Genomic DNA, 17,378 nt, shown 5'->3' with positions numbered 1-17,378 from the left:
AAGGGCAAACATGTTGGCTAAAGTGGAAATGGGGCTAGCCCAAGGTTCTACCCTCCTTGAGGAAGTGTTTTGGAAATTTTAGCTAAAGTGGCGATGGGACTAACACAGGGTTACACCCCTAGAAAGTGTTTCAGACCATATGAAGACCCTCTCTCTCCTAGGAGATGATAACCCAACAAAGTCCTTGAATACTTTGTTGCAAAAGGCAAGAAGTCTATGTAAAAATCTATGTTTATTGTAGCTCCATGTATATAATGAATTTCATCTTTGAAATAAACTTGCTTTATTGATGTTGATTTTATGCTACGAGCCAACCCTTTAAGGGGGACCATGTGATGCAACAGAAATAACTAGTAGCCATACATAGGGGCTCCTAGCAACAAGGGAGGAACTCTGCATTCCTAGTGGAGCATTGGAAGTATTAATAAATAAGGGGATTTCAGTGCCAAAATGCCCTTGGTCACACGCAGTGTTGTGGGGGGGACTCTGCCATTTATTTTGTGCATGGTTTGGCCTTTTCTTAAGTTTCTAATGCTCACTACATACAAATTTGTTATCTAGCCATGTACATGGCATCCCTGCACATCCACTTTCAAATACATAATATTAAATGCCCCCTACAAAGAGTGTGACTCTTAGCACACGCTTACCAATGAAATTATTTTTAAAGATAATAAACAAATTCAAAAGCATAGAAAACACACTCATTTTATAAGAAAAGTAGTCAATTACATATGGTGAGCTTTATAAAAGAGATTATATAGTATCATCTGGCTTATCCAAGGCTACGTTCACCATAGATTCACCTCGCTAGTTATATGCCCTTGTCTTGGATTGTTACCATGTGGGCATGGATGGCACATAAGTTTGTATACTCAAATAGACCGATCCAAGGCTACGGTCATCTAGCTTATCCAAGGCTATGGTCACCACAGATTTGCATCGTTATAGTTGCATGTCCTTGCCTTGGATTGTGGGCATGGATGGCACATAAGTATGTATCCTCAAATAGACCTATGGTGGGAATTTGCTCTAATGCTTCCTCTATAGCTTCATGTATGATCTCATGGACTAGTCGTTTTGGAATGGTGCCCTCTGACAAATGAGATGCTAGGTCTTTTGGTAGAACATGATCTCTCTCTCAATGCCTTGGTGCCTGGTCTCCATCTTCTCTTCTTTCTTGGAGGTCCTTCAGTGGCTTTTGCCGGCTTCTTGGGGCTCTTGGGAATTCCTTCTGTGCAGGGCTTGAGGCATTCTTTCTGAACTTTGGTGGCCTTTGGTTGAAGCTCTCTTTGCCCCATGGCTTAGATGGGCTAGCTTCATCTTGTACCCTCTGTTTTTGACCCTTGGGCTTGGACTGTCCTATCAAATGAAGCATGGGTTGCTTCATGCCTTTTTAACCCGCCTTTGGCTTCTGTGGAGGTGGGAGAGGGGGGCGACGAGCTCCCGGCTTCTTGGTAGTGGACTCCCACTTTCTTGCCCTTCCTTTACTTTATCGTTCTTTTTCTGTTGCTGGGAATCTTTTTCCCTCCTTCCCATCCTCTTTTTGTAAGGCCCTTATGCCTTGCCCTTCCTTGCACCCATTGCTTTCTCTTTCTGTAATTGTTGAGGCTCTTGGGTCTTACTCTTCTTTGCACCCTCTTGAAGCTCAAGGTTACCCTTATGATCAACACTATTTACTTAGTTGTATAGACTAAGCATCATTCATAAATAAATTATCTTAAAAGATAATCACGACGTGAATATCTGAAGCTAGTCACTCGTGAATAACTTGAGATAGTCATGGCCGCCGTGAAAAATCGTTGAATTTGCTTCTTATCCATCCTAGTCACACTTTATCATGCTCAATCTTATCTATCCTAGTCACACTCTATTATGCTGCTCACCAATCACTCTTAACACACACTCAAATCATTCAACTTTGCATTCCCTTGTTGGTGCACACACATACTAACACGTGCTCCTATTTGAGCTTATTTCTCAACAAGCAAGATGAGCTATTAGTTCTTGTTTATTCTTTGCACTCTCCAGTTCACTTTCTTGCACATTCTTCCTCTTCTTGGGTGGTTGGGGCCCATGTGTCTCGAAATTCTTTTCACCCACCAATGCTTCCTCTTTCTCTTGTTGTTGGGGCTCTTGAGTCTTGTTGTTCTTTGCACCCTCTTGAACTTTGGTCTTCTTTGCACCCTCTGGTTCACTGCCTCTTCTTGGGTGGTTGACTCTCCAGCTTATCTCTTAAACAATATCTTGTCCAGGGAATCGAGGATCCTATGGTGGGAATGGCTTTCTTTCTTCTCCCTTCGAGACTTGGGTGGCATTTTTTGGTTGTTTAAGTGGAGCTTCAATGGAGAAGGGAAGGGGCGGGAAGCTTTGTGGCAAATTGCGTGTCCACCAATGGTTGTTTGAGTGGAGCTTCAATGGAGAAGGGCCTTAAGGGGTGGTTCCATCTAGCCTCATGTTAAAGGACTGACTTCTTTGCCACAAGCTTTGTGGCAGATTGCGCGTCCAATGGTTGGAATTCTTCCAAGCCTTCAATGATACCCTTCAAAGACATCTCCTTGTCTTGGGCGTTGATCTCTTGCTATTGGATTTTCTTGAGTTGTCCATGATTTCTCTGTGATGCCTTTGTAACTATGTTACCCTCACCTCCTTGAGCCTAGCATTCTCTGCTAACTTAGCCCTTCACAAAGCTTGTCCATGCCAAGTCTTCCTTGTTGTATCTTTTATCCTAGCCATACACAAGTTATACAAATGAGGATGAACAACCTATATACACACAAATACTCACAAATTTGGCCATAAGCGAGGGAGTGGTATGATCATGGCCAACACTCCATTCTTTGACGGGCCTCAAGGATGACGGTGTGTGTGTGTGTGTGTGTGTGTGTATAGAGAGAGACAGAGTGCATGGTTATATCAACAAAAATATAATATAAGGTATAGTGAGAATTGCTCCTATAAAACATAGCACGGTTTTTACTAGCTAGGTTTAGGTTATTGTGATATCAACTATTATATAATATAAGCTAAGGTGACAATGTGTCCTATAAACATGTATAATGAAGTGGAGGGTAATAACAAGTGACGTTTCTTTTGTTTCACCAAACCAATATTTTTGAGTGTAAAATTAGGTTAACAATGTTGTTTCTATATGATGCTTTCTCCTCGTCATATGATATATGCATGTTAAAACTGCATAAGTTATAAGCATTTAAAAATGTATATGATATAGAAATACCACTTTGAGAAGTATGTTGTATTAATGGTTGAGAATGAGATGGGAAGGATTGTCAATCTAATGGAAATTCTGTTTCATGCCCCTCTAAATTGAATTCTCATCTCATGTCAATATGACATTAGGAAAAGAGTGTTTCAATGTTTTCTTCTTGAGGCCATGCGCGTTGTGTTTTCAGTATTTTCTTCTTTCTTTCTTTCTTTTTTATATATATAATAGTTCGAGAAATTAGAAATTACCACACCCCATCTTTACAAGGCACCACCTCAAGAGAGGCTAGTAGGGTTTGAATGTACAACCTCATGCATGGACTTCAAACACCCTAACAACTAGGCTATGTGCTTGGTGGTAAATTGCAATTGCAATTGCAAGAGATCATAGTAAAATTGCATGCCATTATGGTAGACTCGGACCCAATTCCCCCCCTTTAGGTAGACATGGGTGCTACCGTTGGGTTACAACCCAAGGGACATGGTTGGTTGGTGAGACATGATGAAGTGTTCAGGAGTAAGACGGTTATCTTGGGGCAATATGATGGAGAGAGAAATACTTTGTTCCAAATGAATTTCCATATTAGCATGTAAAATATCGATACTATTGTGTAATATTTTTTTATATCTTAACTTGTGAATTGGGAAGGAAATATTTTGCCATATATAAGAGGGCAACAATCTTTCAACTTCATTTCAGTATTTTCTTCCTTGGAGCTGTGTTGAAAGAAGTGAATCTATGAAATGCATATTCAAGTAAAGGTTTTCTTGAATAGTCATGTGAATGCAAACTTTTAAATATTACAAACTGGCAAATCCATAGTTGTCTTGCTTGCCGATTCTGTGATATGTGAAAAAGGCATCCCCAAACCCCATGGAGTGAGATGTAGCGAGAAACCTAGTATGGCATCGAAACCTCTTGACATGCTTATGTTCATCACACCCAGCTGCATATAACAAAATGTGAATTGGAACGAGCGCCCTCGAGTATCAATTGGCAGCAGAGCTGTCAAAAATATGCTACGAATATGATGCATGTATTACACAACTAAGTGGATGCCCACAATTATGATGAATTTGTAAGGTTTTCCCTTCAGTCCCTAAACAGCAGTCCAAATGTTTCTCACAAGTATATAACTACTTTACAGGCTACAACCATCTGCAAACTACGATGCAATTCACAATTCATGCAGAGGAAGAAGCCTCACACAACAATCTCAACCAGAAGGAACCTTCAAATTTATTTGGGCCATATAGAGTAGGTGGTAAGTCTGTTGTGATGTTTGCCTTGTTGATATCAAGAGCTCGATGCCGAGGAAGGCTCTACCTGTAGGACACCATTAATGGTTTCTTCTTGTGACAAGCCTGAGACCATCGATGGCTGCAGTAACAAACTCTCCATCTGTCCATATAACAAGACCATTACATACACTTGACAATACTTATTGAGAAGAGCTATGTACAGAATCGCTTCAATCACTGAGAAGAGATGGCCATACAACCCACAGTTACCTTCTGGACGAGATCTTGCTGTTGCCGTGATACTTGCTGTTCCTGTAGCATTAATGCTTCAAGCAAAGACATCTGCATCTCCAGCTCTTGCACGGCCTCAACTACTACCCGCTGCTGCTTGAACTGCTCAGAGTGGATGGACTTGTATTTTTCCAGCTGTATGTTTTCTTGGTTTTCATTCATGACAGGATCCTTGGAAGCCTCAATCTTACCAGGTGAAACATCTTGTTCTTCAAGCCAAGGCCTGCAAAGACAACAATCTTAAGTAGGAGCATAACAATCCCACTTGCACCATGTAACTGGAAAGTCCTCATATATTTCTGCAAGGCTTACTTGATCACCAAGAAGAAGGCAAGGAATGCTGATCCACTTATGCCACTTGAAGACATCAACAGCTTGCCAAGTTCATAAGAAGCCTGAGCTGAGCTATTTAATCCTGACAGAACCTGTGAACTCAAAAAGTCATTCAACACATCAACAATTTGATGACAAGCACATGCATAGCAACATGTACACGCACACAAATTGCTCTCACCTGCATGAGCACAGACCCACCTAGACAAGCAAGCACATGAAAGATCCACCTAGACATGCAAGCGCAAGAAAAACATAAGTATGAACAAGCACCAAAGACTAGAATGCGATGATGATCGTACCAGCCATCCTGTGGCCAAGGTAAGAGCACTTGTTACAGCTGCGGGCAATGCTGCTCCGATTGAATTTGGAATGGCATCAATCCTCATGGAACTAGTCTTATGGATCATTTCCTGCTCTCCAACTGATGGCTTAGCTTTTGAAGCAGGTTGAGAGTTTGATGCCAAATCTATTTTTTGACCGATGACTTTATCCCATCTCACATTTAGTGCACTGTGGACTGCATGGCTTAATTTCTCCGTCACTGCTGAAGCTGAGGGTAGAACATGTGAAGAAGCTGGCAATGCAGGGTCCACACTTGTTGGGTGCTCACGATCCCCAGCCAAATGATCGCGTCCTATCCTTATCACATTTCGTAAAACACTGCTCCAATTATCTGATGCTGCCGTGGTAGAGACTGGTGATGAGACAGAATCCGATCGCAAAGCGACCACATTTGCCTTCTTGTCCTTTAGCTGTTGTATTGGACCAGATAAATGTTTTTGACTTGTACTTACTACATTCTGGGCAGCAGTGCTCAGCTTCTGAGCCACATCCTCAAAAGCTGGTAGAACTTGTAGCACAGGGTCTGGTAGCTCCTCTGGAAATAACTTGGGCATAACAAAAGACCCATTGAGATATCGATGCTGTAGTGCAGCTGAAGCAGCAGGACGGCTATTCCCTAAACCTGCAAGGTTTGCAAGTGGATCAAAAACTGGTATTAATTTCATCAATATCTATTGCTAAGAGGGCATGCCCTTCCAAAGGCTTGTACAGTTATAGAGTTGACATACTTGGCCATATGAGATGATCCTTGTCATGCCGAGGCTGCAGTAAGGCTGTTGCAAGGTCCCAACCTGCACCATCTGGTTTGCAAAGAGAATAGATAGGTCAACGAGGCAGAAGCTCATTTAAGATCAGTGATGCAAAGTTACTTGGGGAGCAATTGGAAAGAATGCTCACCATAAGCACAAGAACCAACCTTATTTAATCTCTAAACTGAGTATTAAGACACTAATTATCTTCTCTCTTCTCTTTCTTGCTGATTCCATCTATAATGTAAACATACATGATATGAAACAAGATAATGTCCAGATCGTACCATCTGCATCCAGAAATGCGAATTCCTCCTTGCTATGGCGACAGTTCGCACGCCATGTGTTCAGGTTATACCCATTGCGCTTTAATTCCAAATTAAAAGCTTGCTATTGATCCAACATCCAGAAAACAGACAAAGACAAAAATCAGTAGAACTGAATGGCCTTTCACAACAAACTCTATATCCTAACATAGGTCTACGAGAATGGTGATTGGACTCAAGAGTTTCATATCATACCAGTCCCGCGTCATGCCGTAAAGGCTTCATACTTAGCTGCATCAATATAAGCCCCTGAAGAATGAAATGGTCTAATAAATCCCAAGTATCCTAGCAAGGAATCACATGCAGAGTAGAGTCTGTAATGTAGCCAAATGCTTGAGAGATCAAAACTAAACTTGGTGTAAACTTACAGCAGAATAAAGATCGAATCGGTCTGGTGTGTTCAGATACCAAAAAAATGGAGAAACAAGAGAACACAGTGGATCCGGTGGTAAGTAGGGAGTGCTTGTGGGCATGATGTAATGCTCCGGTGCAGCATATGTAGGATCAATCATGGTTTCATTTGGGACCTATAAACATGGTTAAACATAACAGATAATAAACCACAACATCAAAACAATGTTTATAAAACTAATTACAAAACCTTGCCTTCCAGTCAGCATGGCTGCTAATAGATGCAACCTTACCCATCTAACTCCCTGCCCGACCTCCCATAGACAAGCAAGGTTCTGTATGCAGCCTAACCATGTAACCATATCATAATCCTATGAAAAACCCATTCCCTTGGAAATTCTAAAGAAATGGTGGATTACACTCACATAATTGTGGCCCGAGCGAAGGTCCACACAAGCACCAAAATCGATGAACTTGAACTTGCCACTATCTTGGTCCAATATAAGATTCAAAGGCTTGACATCCCGGTGCACGACTCCTACATGCCGGATCTGTGGGCAATGATCAGTTCAAGTGGACCCAGAAAAGAAGTAGCCGCTTAAGTGAGAATCTATTGTTAAAATATAATTTACACTAGAGTATCTTCACCACTTCTATGAAGATCTTGCAGGTTATTCAAAATCTGCTTGAAAACCATCCGAATCACGGCTACATTCCATCTGACGGCTTCCTCTTTCGAAGAGGCCGGAATATTCTGCAGACAAATAATGTTGATAGATGTCAAATCGGCTAAACATGAGCCAATGTAAAAGGCCACTCTGCCAACAACATCCAGAGAGCCATAATAGGCCAAATCACTTACTTTACCAAGAACCACCGCACCTATGTTTTCTGGGAAATTTCTCTGCTTGAGATAATAGTCAAGAGAGTGGTTGCCTTGGAAATTCCAAACCAGCCACACACCCTGTAGATGGCATTTATAAAGCTAGACTGTGAGCAGAGATTCTAACAAACTAGACGAAGGAGTGCTCTAACCAGCGCCTAAAGACAGAAAACTTCACCCATGGATGAACCTTAGTAGCCTGATGAAAGGTTCCGTATGAGTGCATGGATGAACTACCATGGACAAAAAGGAAAAAGGCTTTACCTCAGAGAGCTTCCCATGTGCATGGGATGACTTGACTTGCATAGTACCCAAGAACTCTGCACAGGCTAAAGATGCTGTCCTCTGTCAAAAGTAAAGTATCATAGTTAAATTGTTCCACCTCATCATAAGCATAAAAATGTCTCATCAAAATGCAGAATTCTGATTAATGTCATTAGGGAACATTACCTGTAAACGATAGTTCATATGAATCTCTGAGTCATGCACTTCTGTCGCTCCTCTGACTTGTTTCTTGGCTTTCTTGAGCACGACATGCAACAGCTCTGCTTTTGCTCCCTTTTTACCTGAAAAAGCTCAAGGAATTATTGCTACCCAGTTAGGCACAATTCTAGGTCTTGCTAGTTAAGCTGGATAACGAACACTTCTGGCTCATAGGCTGGAATCACCAACAGCCTGGATGCGTCCATCCAGCCTTGTAAAGCCAATTTTGGACACCATGCCTTACCTCGACCAAAGAAACCTTCATACACCACACCAAAGGATCCTTCACCAAGCTGCCTTCCAATCTCGACGTCATCTGGGGAGAAGGATCTGCCACAAATGCATCCTTTTAATTAGCACGACTCTCTCACTCTCTTGCTCTCTCTCTCACACACGCACACACACTCGCGCGCGCACATTGATTTTTTTTGCAGCCAGCAAAGATTGAACCCATGTACCTGTCTAGAAAGTCGAACCCCTTACCGACTGGACTACATGCATTCTTTGCAAGTGGTGGTTGATTGATTGAGCATAGATCACTTAAACGGTTGACATACCATCATTTCCCCAACCACAAACTCCATTGTTTTTGCCCAACTAGACAGAGACACGAGTTCAAAATTCACTCCGGAAATTGAATTTCATATCATAAATTTTCGCATTCCAATCATATTGCAAAAACAATCATGTAACTAGAATGCTTGAGCAGATGTGCTTGCAGCATTACCAAAAACATTATGCTGTCAAGTAAAAAATTCTCCATTCACATTGCAGGGACACGAGAGCTTCGTGGCAGCAAATAGACACTCAAATTCTTCCAAGGAGTTGGTGGCCTAAGGTGTTATGTCCTAACAGGCCTAAAGTTAGTACTAGGGACGTGTACCAGCCCAAGATCAGGGTTAGGGTTAACCCAAGATTAGGGTTAAGCTTAGCTAGGGCCGGGGGACTTGGAGGGTTCACACGTGGGCTATGGGCGCTAAACAAGATGAGGTCTAGATTGGATAAGAGCTTAAAATTAATAGCCTAGGGCTACTAATGGCTAAAAGCTTCTAAATAAAGCAGGAAAGCTTATAAATAAAGCAAGGGCCACTTATAGCCAAGTTACTACTATATAAGTGATTGGGAGCACTTCTGAGTTATTGAGGCATGGGGCTACCAAGGGTGTGCAAGGCCTCATGGCCATTAAGCTGCAAGGTGGGTGGTTCCGCTTCGTGGTATGGGATACTAGGTTGGGGCCATGATCCATCAATACCAAGCAAGCTCGTGGCAATCAGACCTCAGGCTCAGGGTAGTTCGAGGCACTAACCCTATGGTTGGGCGGTGAGTCGCTAGCCACAATCTATCACGGCCATGCGATGTGTATGATAACAGGTCTATGAGAAATCATTAAAGTTTCGGTTCTAGGTCAAATAATCCTTGGGTGTGGTCTATGGAGACTTTACATTGGTACCAGAGCATGGATATGACAAGTGCTAGAACCCGAGGCATGGAGGATGTATAAGATAGTACCCTTGTGCAAGCTGAATATGGCAGAAAGCCATGAGACCTTGCATGGATGTGCAAAGGTCACAGAAAGAGAGAAAAGCACCCTTTGTATGCAGGCTGAAGACAGCAGGCTGAAGACAGGCCATGACAGCCTAAGACATCTCCTTGCACAACCTGATTTTGCCCTTGTGATGATAGACAAGAAAAGTAAGTGCTATGCATATGGGGAATGTGATGCGCACGGGAAGGGGCAACCAGACCAGGTTGGTTAGCACACAACAGCAGAGGTAGGTATGCATGCTTGGTAAGCCAGCAGTGAGGGTGGCTAGACCAGCCCTAAGACGGCCATGATAGGCCAGCCAACAGGAGGGCTAAGGCAAGCCAAGGTGGCCAGCCAAGGCCTGCGCACAGGCTAGCCACGTGAGCGGCGAGGCCAGTGAAGAGCCACAGCCAGAGGGTCGCGTGCAGGCCTAGGCTAAGGCTTGCCCTTGGGCAGCAAAACCCTAGCATGTTGGGTGGCTAGGCATGCAGGCAGGCGCGGGTAGATGACATGCAAGGGTGCAGCTCAGAGCCGTGCAGCAAGGCAGTGCCTTGGGCAGCTGGGCAGTGCGCAACAGAAATCCTATCTTTATTACCTTTCACTGCTTTTCAGCATGTAACCCGTTACCTTTTCGTCACTGTTTTATAATAATAGCATGCACAATTCTGTGTGCACCAGAGATATATGGAGTCAATGGACAGCACTTTCCTGAAGTCATCTGGCAATAACGACGTGGAGTCAGTCTCGGCAATGATTACTTTGAGCAAGTGAATCCATTGGGTTGGCTAGGATTTTAGCCGCCACCAACACGAAGGATAGAAGATAAACAAGAGCGCGTTATATCGGGCCCAAGGTTGATGGGTGCTTGATGCCTTTGCCAACCGATGCCTGTGGGCTTGTCAAGTGGTGTCAGGAGGCTTTGCTAAGTGGGATTCAAGTCTGGATTTGCACACACTAGTGGGTCCAAGAATGGCTCAATAGTCTTGCAAGACTTCACTAACCCTAAGTCATGACGCTTATTTTCAAGCACTTTTTTGTAAAACCCCTAGTTAATAATTTTTTATTTTTTGGGGTCTTTACCAAACTGTGAGCATGCTCTTACTCTTCCACATGAGTGGATATTATTTTTTAAAACTGTGAAGAAATCATACCTAGTTTTACCATGAACCTATGTTATCTAGATAGCCACTAGATGGTAGGAGGCAGGCAAGCTTGTCGGAAATTGGCATAACCAAGGACAGGGTGGCGAGTTAGGCACTCTTGTGGTGATAGTCATAATCTGAGATGCCTAGGCCGAGGTTTCCACATGGCTTACACACAGCCAGTTGAGCTGAATATGGAAGCCAAGGATCCCCGAGAGAGGTTAATGGGTAGGGGCAGCTTGGGAGATGAGAGGGGTGATAGCAGTGCTGGAGCCGTATCTGGGACACTCTATGCTTTGGCATAGTTAACCTTTGGTAATGGTAAGGAGTATTGCTACAATAAGATAAGGGACTTTCTTGGTTGTCTGAGCATTGGCATATCACTTGTAGGGTGACAAGTTTTATGATTCATCAATTGTACCTGAGAGATACGAGAAGTTACTATCTTAGACTAAATGTCGAGACCAGTTGACAGATGATGGTTGGACCGTTTGATACACTGACTTTGTATATGTGATTGGATCCCACCATGGTCAGAGATATGGATGTAGTTCCATGGGGCTATTTTGATTCCAAGACTTTGGAGATGTGTCACCATTTGGCCACCCAATTGGTCCATTGGACTGGTGTCCATGGCAGTCGTTTATGCCGGGGATTGATGCCACTCATGTGATACTGTAGACTTGGCTTTCCGTTGGGACTTGTGCCTCCGTGCACATGCCCGGAAATGCTTGGTGGATTGGTGTTCCATTGGGTCTGGTACCTCGTGTACTTGCCTGGAGCACATTCTATTTTGGTATAGTCTCATGAATGGGGATTGTCCATACCAATGCTGCATTGCATAGCATCTTTATGTGCTTGCTTGCAATTGAAATTGCATGCTGTTTTCATGCTTGCTTGACCAATGTGTAGTTCCGGGTAAGGGGACGCCTGCCCGTGAACCGTGCGTGTGAAACTGTCAACTGACATGGTTGTGTGGCATGTGAACAGGTGGTAAGTATTACCCAATCTAGGCTCAAATAGTCCTTAGGACTCAGCCAATATTTATAAGTGAGTGCATTCCCACTTCATTAAAGTTTGGGCACCCAAAAGTCACTTATAAATTATGACCGCTTCTAAGTTCACACTCACTGAACTCCCGAGGCGGACTCCCGAGGCGGACAAGACTCAATGTCCAGGACCTGATCCTCCCCTCTTACTCATAAATGGGCATCTCCCCATGTCCCTTCACCTGATTGGACCCCAATTCACTTACTTATTAAGAGAAAATTCGTGTTTTCTCTTCATGAAGATTTTTGGAGGCTGAAAACTCTATTTTCCCACCATTTCTCTCCATTTCCAAGCTCTCCATAGCCATACCCAACCTGCTAGGGTGTTTTCCAAGCTTCCAAGAGTGTTTCCAAGTGCTAATCACTCTCCTACTCACTCTCAATGACTGATTCTTGCTGTAATTTCTGGTCTTTTTATTGAAAACCCTAAATTCAGCCTTTCTTTCTCAAGTTGAACCATAGGGGAAGCTTTCCCAGGGTTCCCTTCATTCTCTTGAAGACTTTTGTCGCGAAGAAAGGTGACAAATCAAAGATCTCAACACTCCAAGGACTTCCTTCGCGAAGACTTCCGCTGTCATCGACTCTACTTGCTATTGGTAAGCTTTTATGCTTAAATTTGGGAGCAAGTAGCAGGAGGGAGGAACCGGATTACAAGATCACATACCCTGTGTAGTGTTCTCTTGTCCTACGTGCTCTCTTGCAGATTGTTGCTACCTTGTGTTAGTGGAACAATAGAGAGCAGATGGTAGGAATCATGGACACTTGAGAGGGTAGTGTGGGTTGCAAGTCTACATCGACAACCAATTGTTTGAAATACTGTATTCATATGCATTGGTATGGAAATCTGGTCAGAAATGCCCATGACACTATGTACTTGATTCTCCCAAGATCAATATACTTTATTCGAGGGAGCGGTCGGCCGTTCCGGCTCATTGTGTGTCTCTTGTCAATTCAGCAATTTACTTCTTGTATTTGAACAAGTGTCCATCAAATCTTAGTGTATTTAAGTGTATTGATTAGCATTGTGTTCAACCAAGTTACAAGACGTGTAAATTTTTCACTTGTTTGATGGGGTGTAACCCATGGACATGTTAGAGGTGGAATATGTTATAACCATTGTCCTTGAGGACCTCTGTTAATGGGATTGCATCAACTTTTGGTAACCTTAAGTTAATTCTGATTTGGAGGGGTGAAAAGTAGCTGGAAGCCGTATGGTGACTTCAAGCTATTTGAGGACATGGTACATAAGCAAAAATTGATGGGAAGTCTTATGCTTGCCCTAAAGTAGACATGAGCATCTATCGGTTATATGTGAAAACACAATCTCCGTTCAATCTTAGATGAGGATTGGAAAAGGGAGATATTGAGGTTGGAATATTGTACTAGAAGTACATGGCATTAGGACTTGTTTGTGCATTCCCTGGACTAGTGTTTGCCGACAATCAATGCAAGATGCCATTTGGTATGACAATTGAGTTGTGCTTTGTGTCTGTGCTATGGTTGTTATGGTAGAGCTTATTGCTCCTTTAAGACTGAACATCCTAACTCTTGGATGAGAGCTAGATTGACAATAAGCAATTGGATCTTTGTAGCAAGGTCTACAAGAGAAGTCTTACACTGGGCTAAGCAACACGCAGTAGACTTTCTTTGTAGCAAGGTCTACAAGAGAAGTCTTACACTAGGCTAAGCAAGATGCAATAGACTTGAGTAGATGCTATGGACAGATGTCCAGGTTCGATGATTCGCTTACATAGGCTTGTCTCCTTATGCATTCACGAGAACGTGAATTGAATAGAAAGAGGGAAGTATGTTATGTCTCGACAGGCCCAGAGTTAGGCTAGGAGCATGTACTAGCCTAGGGTTAAGATTAATAATGGGTAATGCTTGTAAATAAAGCAGGAAAGCTTCTAAATAAAGCAAGGGCGAATAATAGCCAGGTTATTGCTATTGAGGTATCACACGGTAGATAGGAGGGCTACCAAGGGTATGCAAGGTGGGTGGTTCGGCCTAGTGGTGGGGCCATCGGTACCAAGCAGGCTCATGGCAATCAGACCATAGGCTCAGCGGTGGTTCGAGGCATTGAACATGCGGTTGGATGGTGAGTCACAAGCCACAATCTATCTCGGTCATCCGATGCGTATGATGTCAGGTAAACCTCGTTAGGGTTTTGGTTCCAGGTCAGATAATCCTTGGCCGTGGTCTATGGAGTCCTTACAGAAGGAATGACGGGAGGGAATCCATCTAGGCCTCTCCTCCTCGTCTCATTGAACAGGCTCGGCCTCCATGCGGGTATGGGCTGAGTGGACTCCCTACTCCATGAATGGCCTGGTTTGGTAGATAATTCACAAAACCAAATAATCACATCTTTTCCTGATGCAAAGGAGCGAATTTATCTATTGGCTGCGAGCAACAGAATTTTTCCAAATAGGCAGTTCTACCAATAAAAGTGTGAATGTTATCCTTGTAAAATCAAAGAATGCCAGCTAAATTATTTTGTGTAGTTGCACTCATTGAGATCAGATGACCATGCTGTAGAAAGGAAAAATGTCGACCCTCCAGCCCTACAAGAACATAATGTCACTTGTTTCAAATTCATGTCGAAAAACAGAAAGAAGCAAAGCAATCCAAAGGATATGAATGTAAAAGAGAGGATCCAGATTCAATCATGAGAGTGGACCACCAAGGATGCAGGGGGGATGTGCGTAGTTGTCATCCCCTAATATGGGCTCTCACCTGAAGGAGTGTGCATGAATGGGAGCGTAGACGAAGTCCACCAGGCCAGCAACAGTTCCCGGAGTCGCAAAGAGGTAGGATAGCACGGCTGGTGCTACAATTGCCCACCACCATGTCATCTGCAAAGCGGAGACAAGCTCACAATTGGCTGCATTATAAGTTAGATGACAAATAATGGGTCAAAGGCTTACAGCTTCTTGTGAGGGAATAGGAAGCCCCAGCTGAATTGCCCCTTGTAGAACATCATTATGAAGCTTAATCAGGCTTTCTTGGGTGCCTACACCCAAACTGTAGCCAAATTACAAAGTAATTAGAGCCTAATTAACCTAACCAAAAGCATCATCTTGTGCTTCTAGACGCAATCTGTAGCCGAGTTATGAAGTAAGGAGAATTCGAAGAAAAAAAATACATCATCTTATGCTTCTAGATCCAATCTTTATCCAAATTATTACAAACTGATTGTCATAATTACATTCACAAGACCGAAAAATGCAGAGCCCCTTTGAAATAATAGCAAGTACAAAACCAAAAAAAAAAAGATACACATACCCATTGTATAGAGATTCTGCGATCTTTGGCAAGGCATTCTGAGCCACACATTTCTGTGGAAAACCTAAGAAATATGAACTGCTGGATGAAATTTTGGCGGGAAAACGTGCGGGCTGAAGAAAAGAGGATCCCAAGCGATCTATGGCGGAGTGATCGACTGCAATGCGAGGCGATGAAAAACAGTGCGCCATAGCCCAAAGCTTCTAGGTAGTGGGCAGATTAGATTTCTTAAACCTGCTCAGTATTTTCAGAAGACAACAACCGGCAAGGTCAAGTAAATGGAAGGGGGCCTTCAAACCCTAATCCGCAGAGATGGGAACTGACCCAAATTCAGAGAGACTCGGATGATTACTCTAAACCTGCCTTGCTAAAACGCTCATCTCAACCAAAACCTACCATCATAGGATCAGAGAAGCCTATTCACATGATGATTCTCAATCTACACAGGTTCCTCAGAAGCTTATCTAAACCCTAATTTCGGAAGTTCATTTAAAACGTAACGTCAGAAACTAATTCAAATCCTAACATCAGAAACACCAATCCAAGCCCTAATCTTACAGAGAAGGAGTCTCAATTTCAATTAAAACATAACGTCAGAAGCTAATACATCAGAAGAATCAATCCAAGCCCTAATCTTACAGAGAAGGAAAGTAGCAGAAGGCTCAAATGAATCCCTCACAGAGAGAGGAGAGGAATGTGGCTCTTTGACAGAAGCTACACTGGTTGAGAATGGCAGAAACCCTAATTTGGCATGCAACTTGTCAAATTGACCTCTGTAGGCTGTGGCTAGGCTGTGGCCAAGAGGATGAGTGCTTCACCTGCATTTTATTTTTATTTTCATTATATAGGTTTGCATCTTCTTTTCTTTTGTACGATTCAGCACCACACGTTCTCCTGTCAAAAATTCCAAGCCCATTTTGTCTCCTCCTATAAAAGACGTGCCAATCCATGCCACTTGTGGAGGCAATTCCAATCCTATATGATTTGCATTTCTATTAAATATATGAGTTTCTTTTTTCCAATAATAAGAATAAGAGTGTTTTTTAAAGGTTTCATTTTAGTATGTAATAATTAATGCTTGAAAAAATCAATGAAATGATGACTTGCCCTTTTTATTTTTTGCACACCCATATCTTTTCTATCCTTTCTTCTTCTTTTGGGGAACAATAATTATATATATATATATATATATATATATTCCAGAAATTCTTTACAACAGGGCCTTCACCAAATTACAAAATTACATCTAGCTACAAACCTCTATCCCCTTCTTTACATATCTTTGTTAATTAGGCTACATATGAGATTCCTCCTTTCACCTTCCCACACAAAAGAAGACTGCTCCTAGAAAATTTGATACCCCAATTGCATGCATGCCTCGATCATAGCTTCAAGACTGCCTCTCCAATGTTTCACCTTTTGTCCAAATTTTTACCACTGGCCTAGTCCCCACAGGGTTTTCAGTAAGTGCCACATAAGTGTAAGCCGTTTGCTTCTCTTTTAGATACCACCTCTTTGTCTTTGGCCCAAATTTTAACAGCTTTGCTTTCACATCTAGCCCTATATAACCCTGAAACATAAGAGCACCTGTTAGGATAGCCTAGTGTGCACAAGAGTCTCCTTAGTTGATATACAGATCATGCCATCCCAATTTGCAGAGCCTAGATTAGCTATACCACCCCATCCTCATTCAGCTTATTCACATGATATACATACCATCACATATATATACATTTATGCATCAACTCTACCACATCAATCCCAAGAGTAGGTTCTTTCTGGAAAATTATGCAGTTTCTGGTATTCCATATCTTCCATAGGCAGCAGAATCTGATTGAAAATCAAATTAACAACCCCATCACTAGCTAACCATCTCCCTAATCTGTAAATTCTTGAATAATAGATCAAGCTTGCCTCAGATTGTCATTATTTGCTTTCAAGAAAAGTAGTGAGTTATCAGCAAAACATTGAATCACCAGTCAATAGCAAACAATAGGGGAGCAACGGGGCAGCCTTGTCTCACAGATCTTCTAACCTCAAATCCTCCCACCACTCTTCAGCAATAGTTTAGAGTGACCACACATGGTAAGAGTGTAGATACAAGTAGCCATCCTAATTCCAAAGCCCAGCCTCTCCATTACCCTGGTCACAA

The 17,378-nt window shown here is 42.6% G+C and overlaps 1 protein-coding gene across 4 annotated transcripts; it reads right to left on the bottom strand.

Moving 5' to 3' along the window:
- Window positions 1–4,243: 4,243 nt before the first annotated feature.
- LOC147619350 (uncharacterized) lies at window positions 4,244–16,183 on the bottom strand. Of its 4 annotated transcripts, XM_086772979.1 has the most exons (18): window positions 16,045–16,179; window positions 15,227–15,460; window positions 14,869–14,965; window positions 14,678–14,796; window positions 8,473–8,558; window positions 8,196–8,320; window positions 8,010–8,090; window positions 7,725–7,826; window positions 7,511–7,616; window positions 7,288–7,400; window positions 6,880–7,038; window positions 6,707–6,760; window positions 6,473–6,575; window positions 6,165–6,236; window positions 5,394–6,058; window positions 5,071–5,183; window positions 4,738–4,981; window positions 4,244–4,627 (listed from the first exon to the last, which is right to left on the bottom strand). In XM_086772979.1, the coding sequence occupies exons 2-18, from the start codon at window positions 15,415–15,417 to the stop codon at window positions 4,523–4,525; spliced, it is 2,535 nt and encodes an 844-aa protein (XP_086629105.1). In that variant the 5' UTR covers window positions 15,418–15,460; window positions 16,045–16,179; the 3' UTR covers window positions 4,244–4,522. The 4 variants fall into 4 exon arrangements, 3 of the variants coding, with proteins under 3 accessions (XP_086629105.1, XP_086629107.1, XP_086629104.1); XM_086772981.1 differs by having other exon boundaries at window positions 8,196–8,311; window positions 15,227–16,183; XM_086772978.1 differs by having other exon boundaries at window positions 15,227–16,068.
- Window positions 16,184–17,378: the final 1,195 nt, after the last annotated feature.

This window comes from Cibotium barometz, chromosome 33 (genome assembly GCF_041138505.1).
Source record: "Cibotium barometz isolate CiBa-2024 chromosome 33, ASM4113850v1, whole genome shotgun sequence".
NCBI lineage: Eukaryota > Viridiplantae > Streptophyta > Polypodiopsida > Cyatheales > Cibotiaceae > Cibotium > Cibotium barometz.
This window is presented reverse-complemented; position numbering and strand designations above follow the sequence as displayed.

What these genes read in the sequence shown, in the direction of transcription:
- LOC147619350 (XM_086772979.1), bottom strand. Translation starts at nt 15,417, where the DNA reads ATGGCGCACTGTTTTTCATCGCCTCGCATTGCAGTCGATCACTCCGCC. An exon ending in CTATTCCCTCACAAGAAGCT is followed by an intron (nt 14,797 to 14,868) that starts GTAAGCCTTTGA and finishes TCCGCTTTGCAG; the next exon opens with ATGACATGGTGGTGGGCAAT. An exon ending in TACGGCATGACGCGGGACTG is followed by an intron (nt 6,576 to 6,706) that starts GTATGATATGAA and finishes TTGGATCAATAG; the next exon opens with CAAGCTTTTAATTTGGAATT.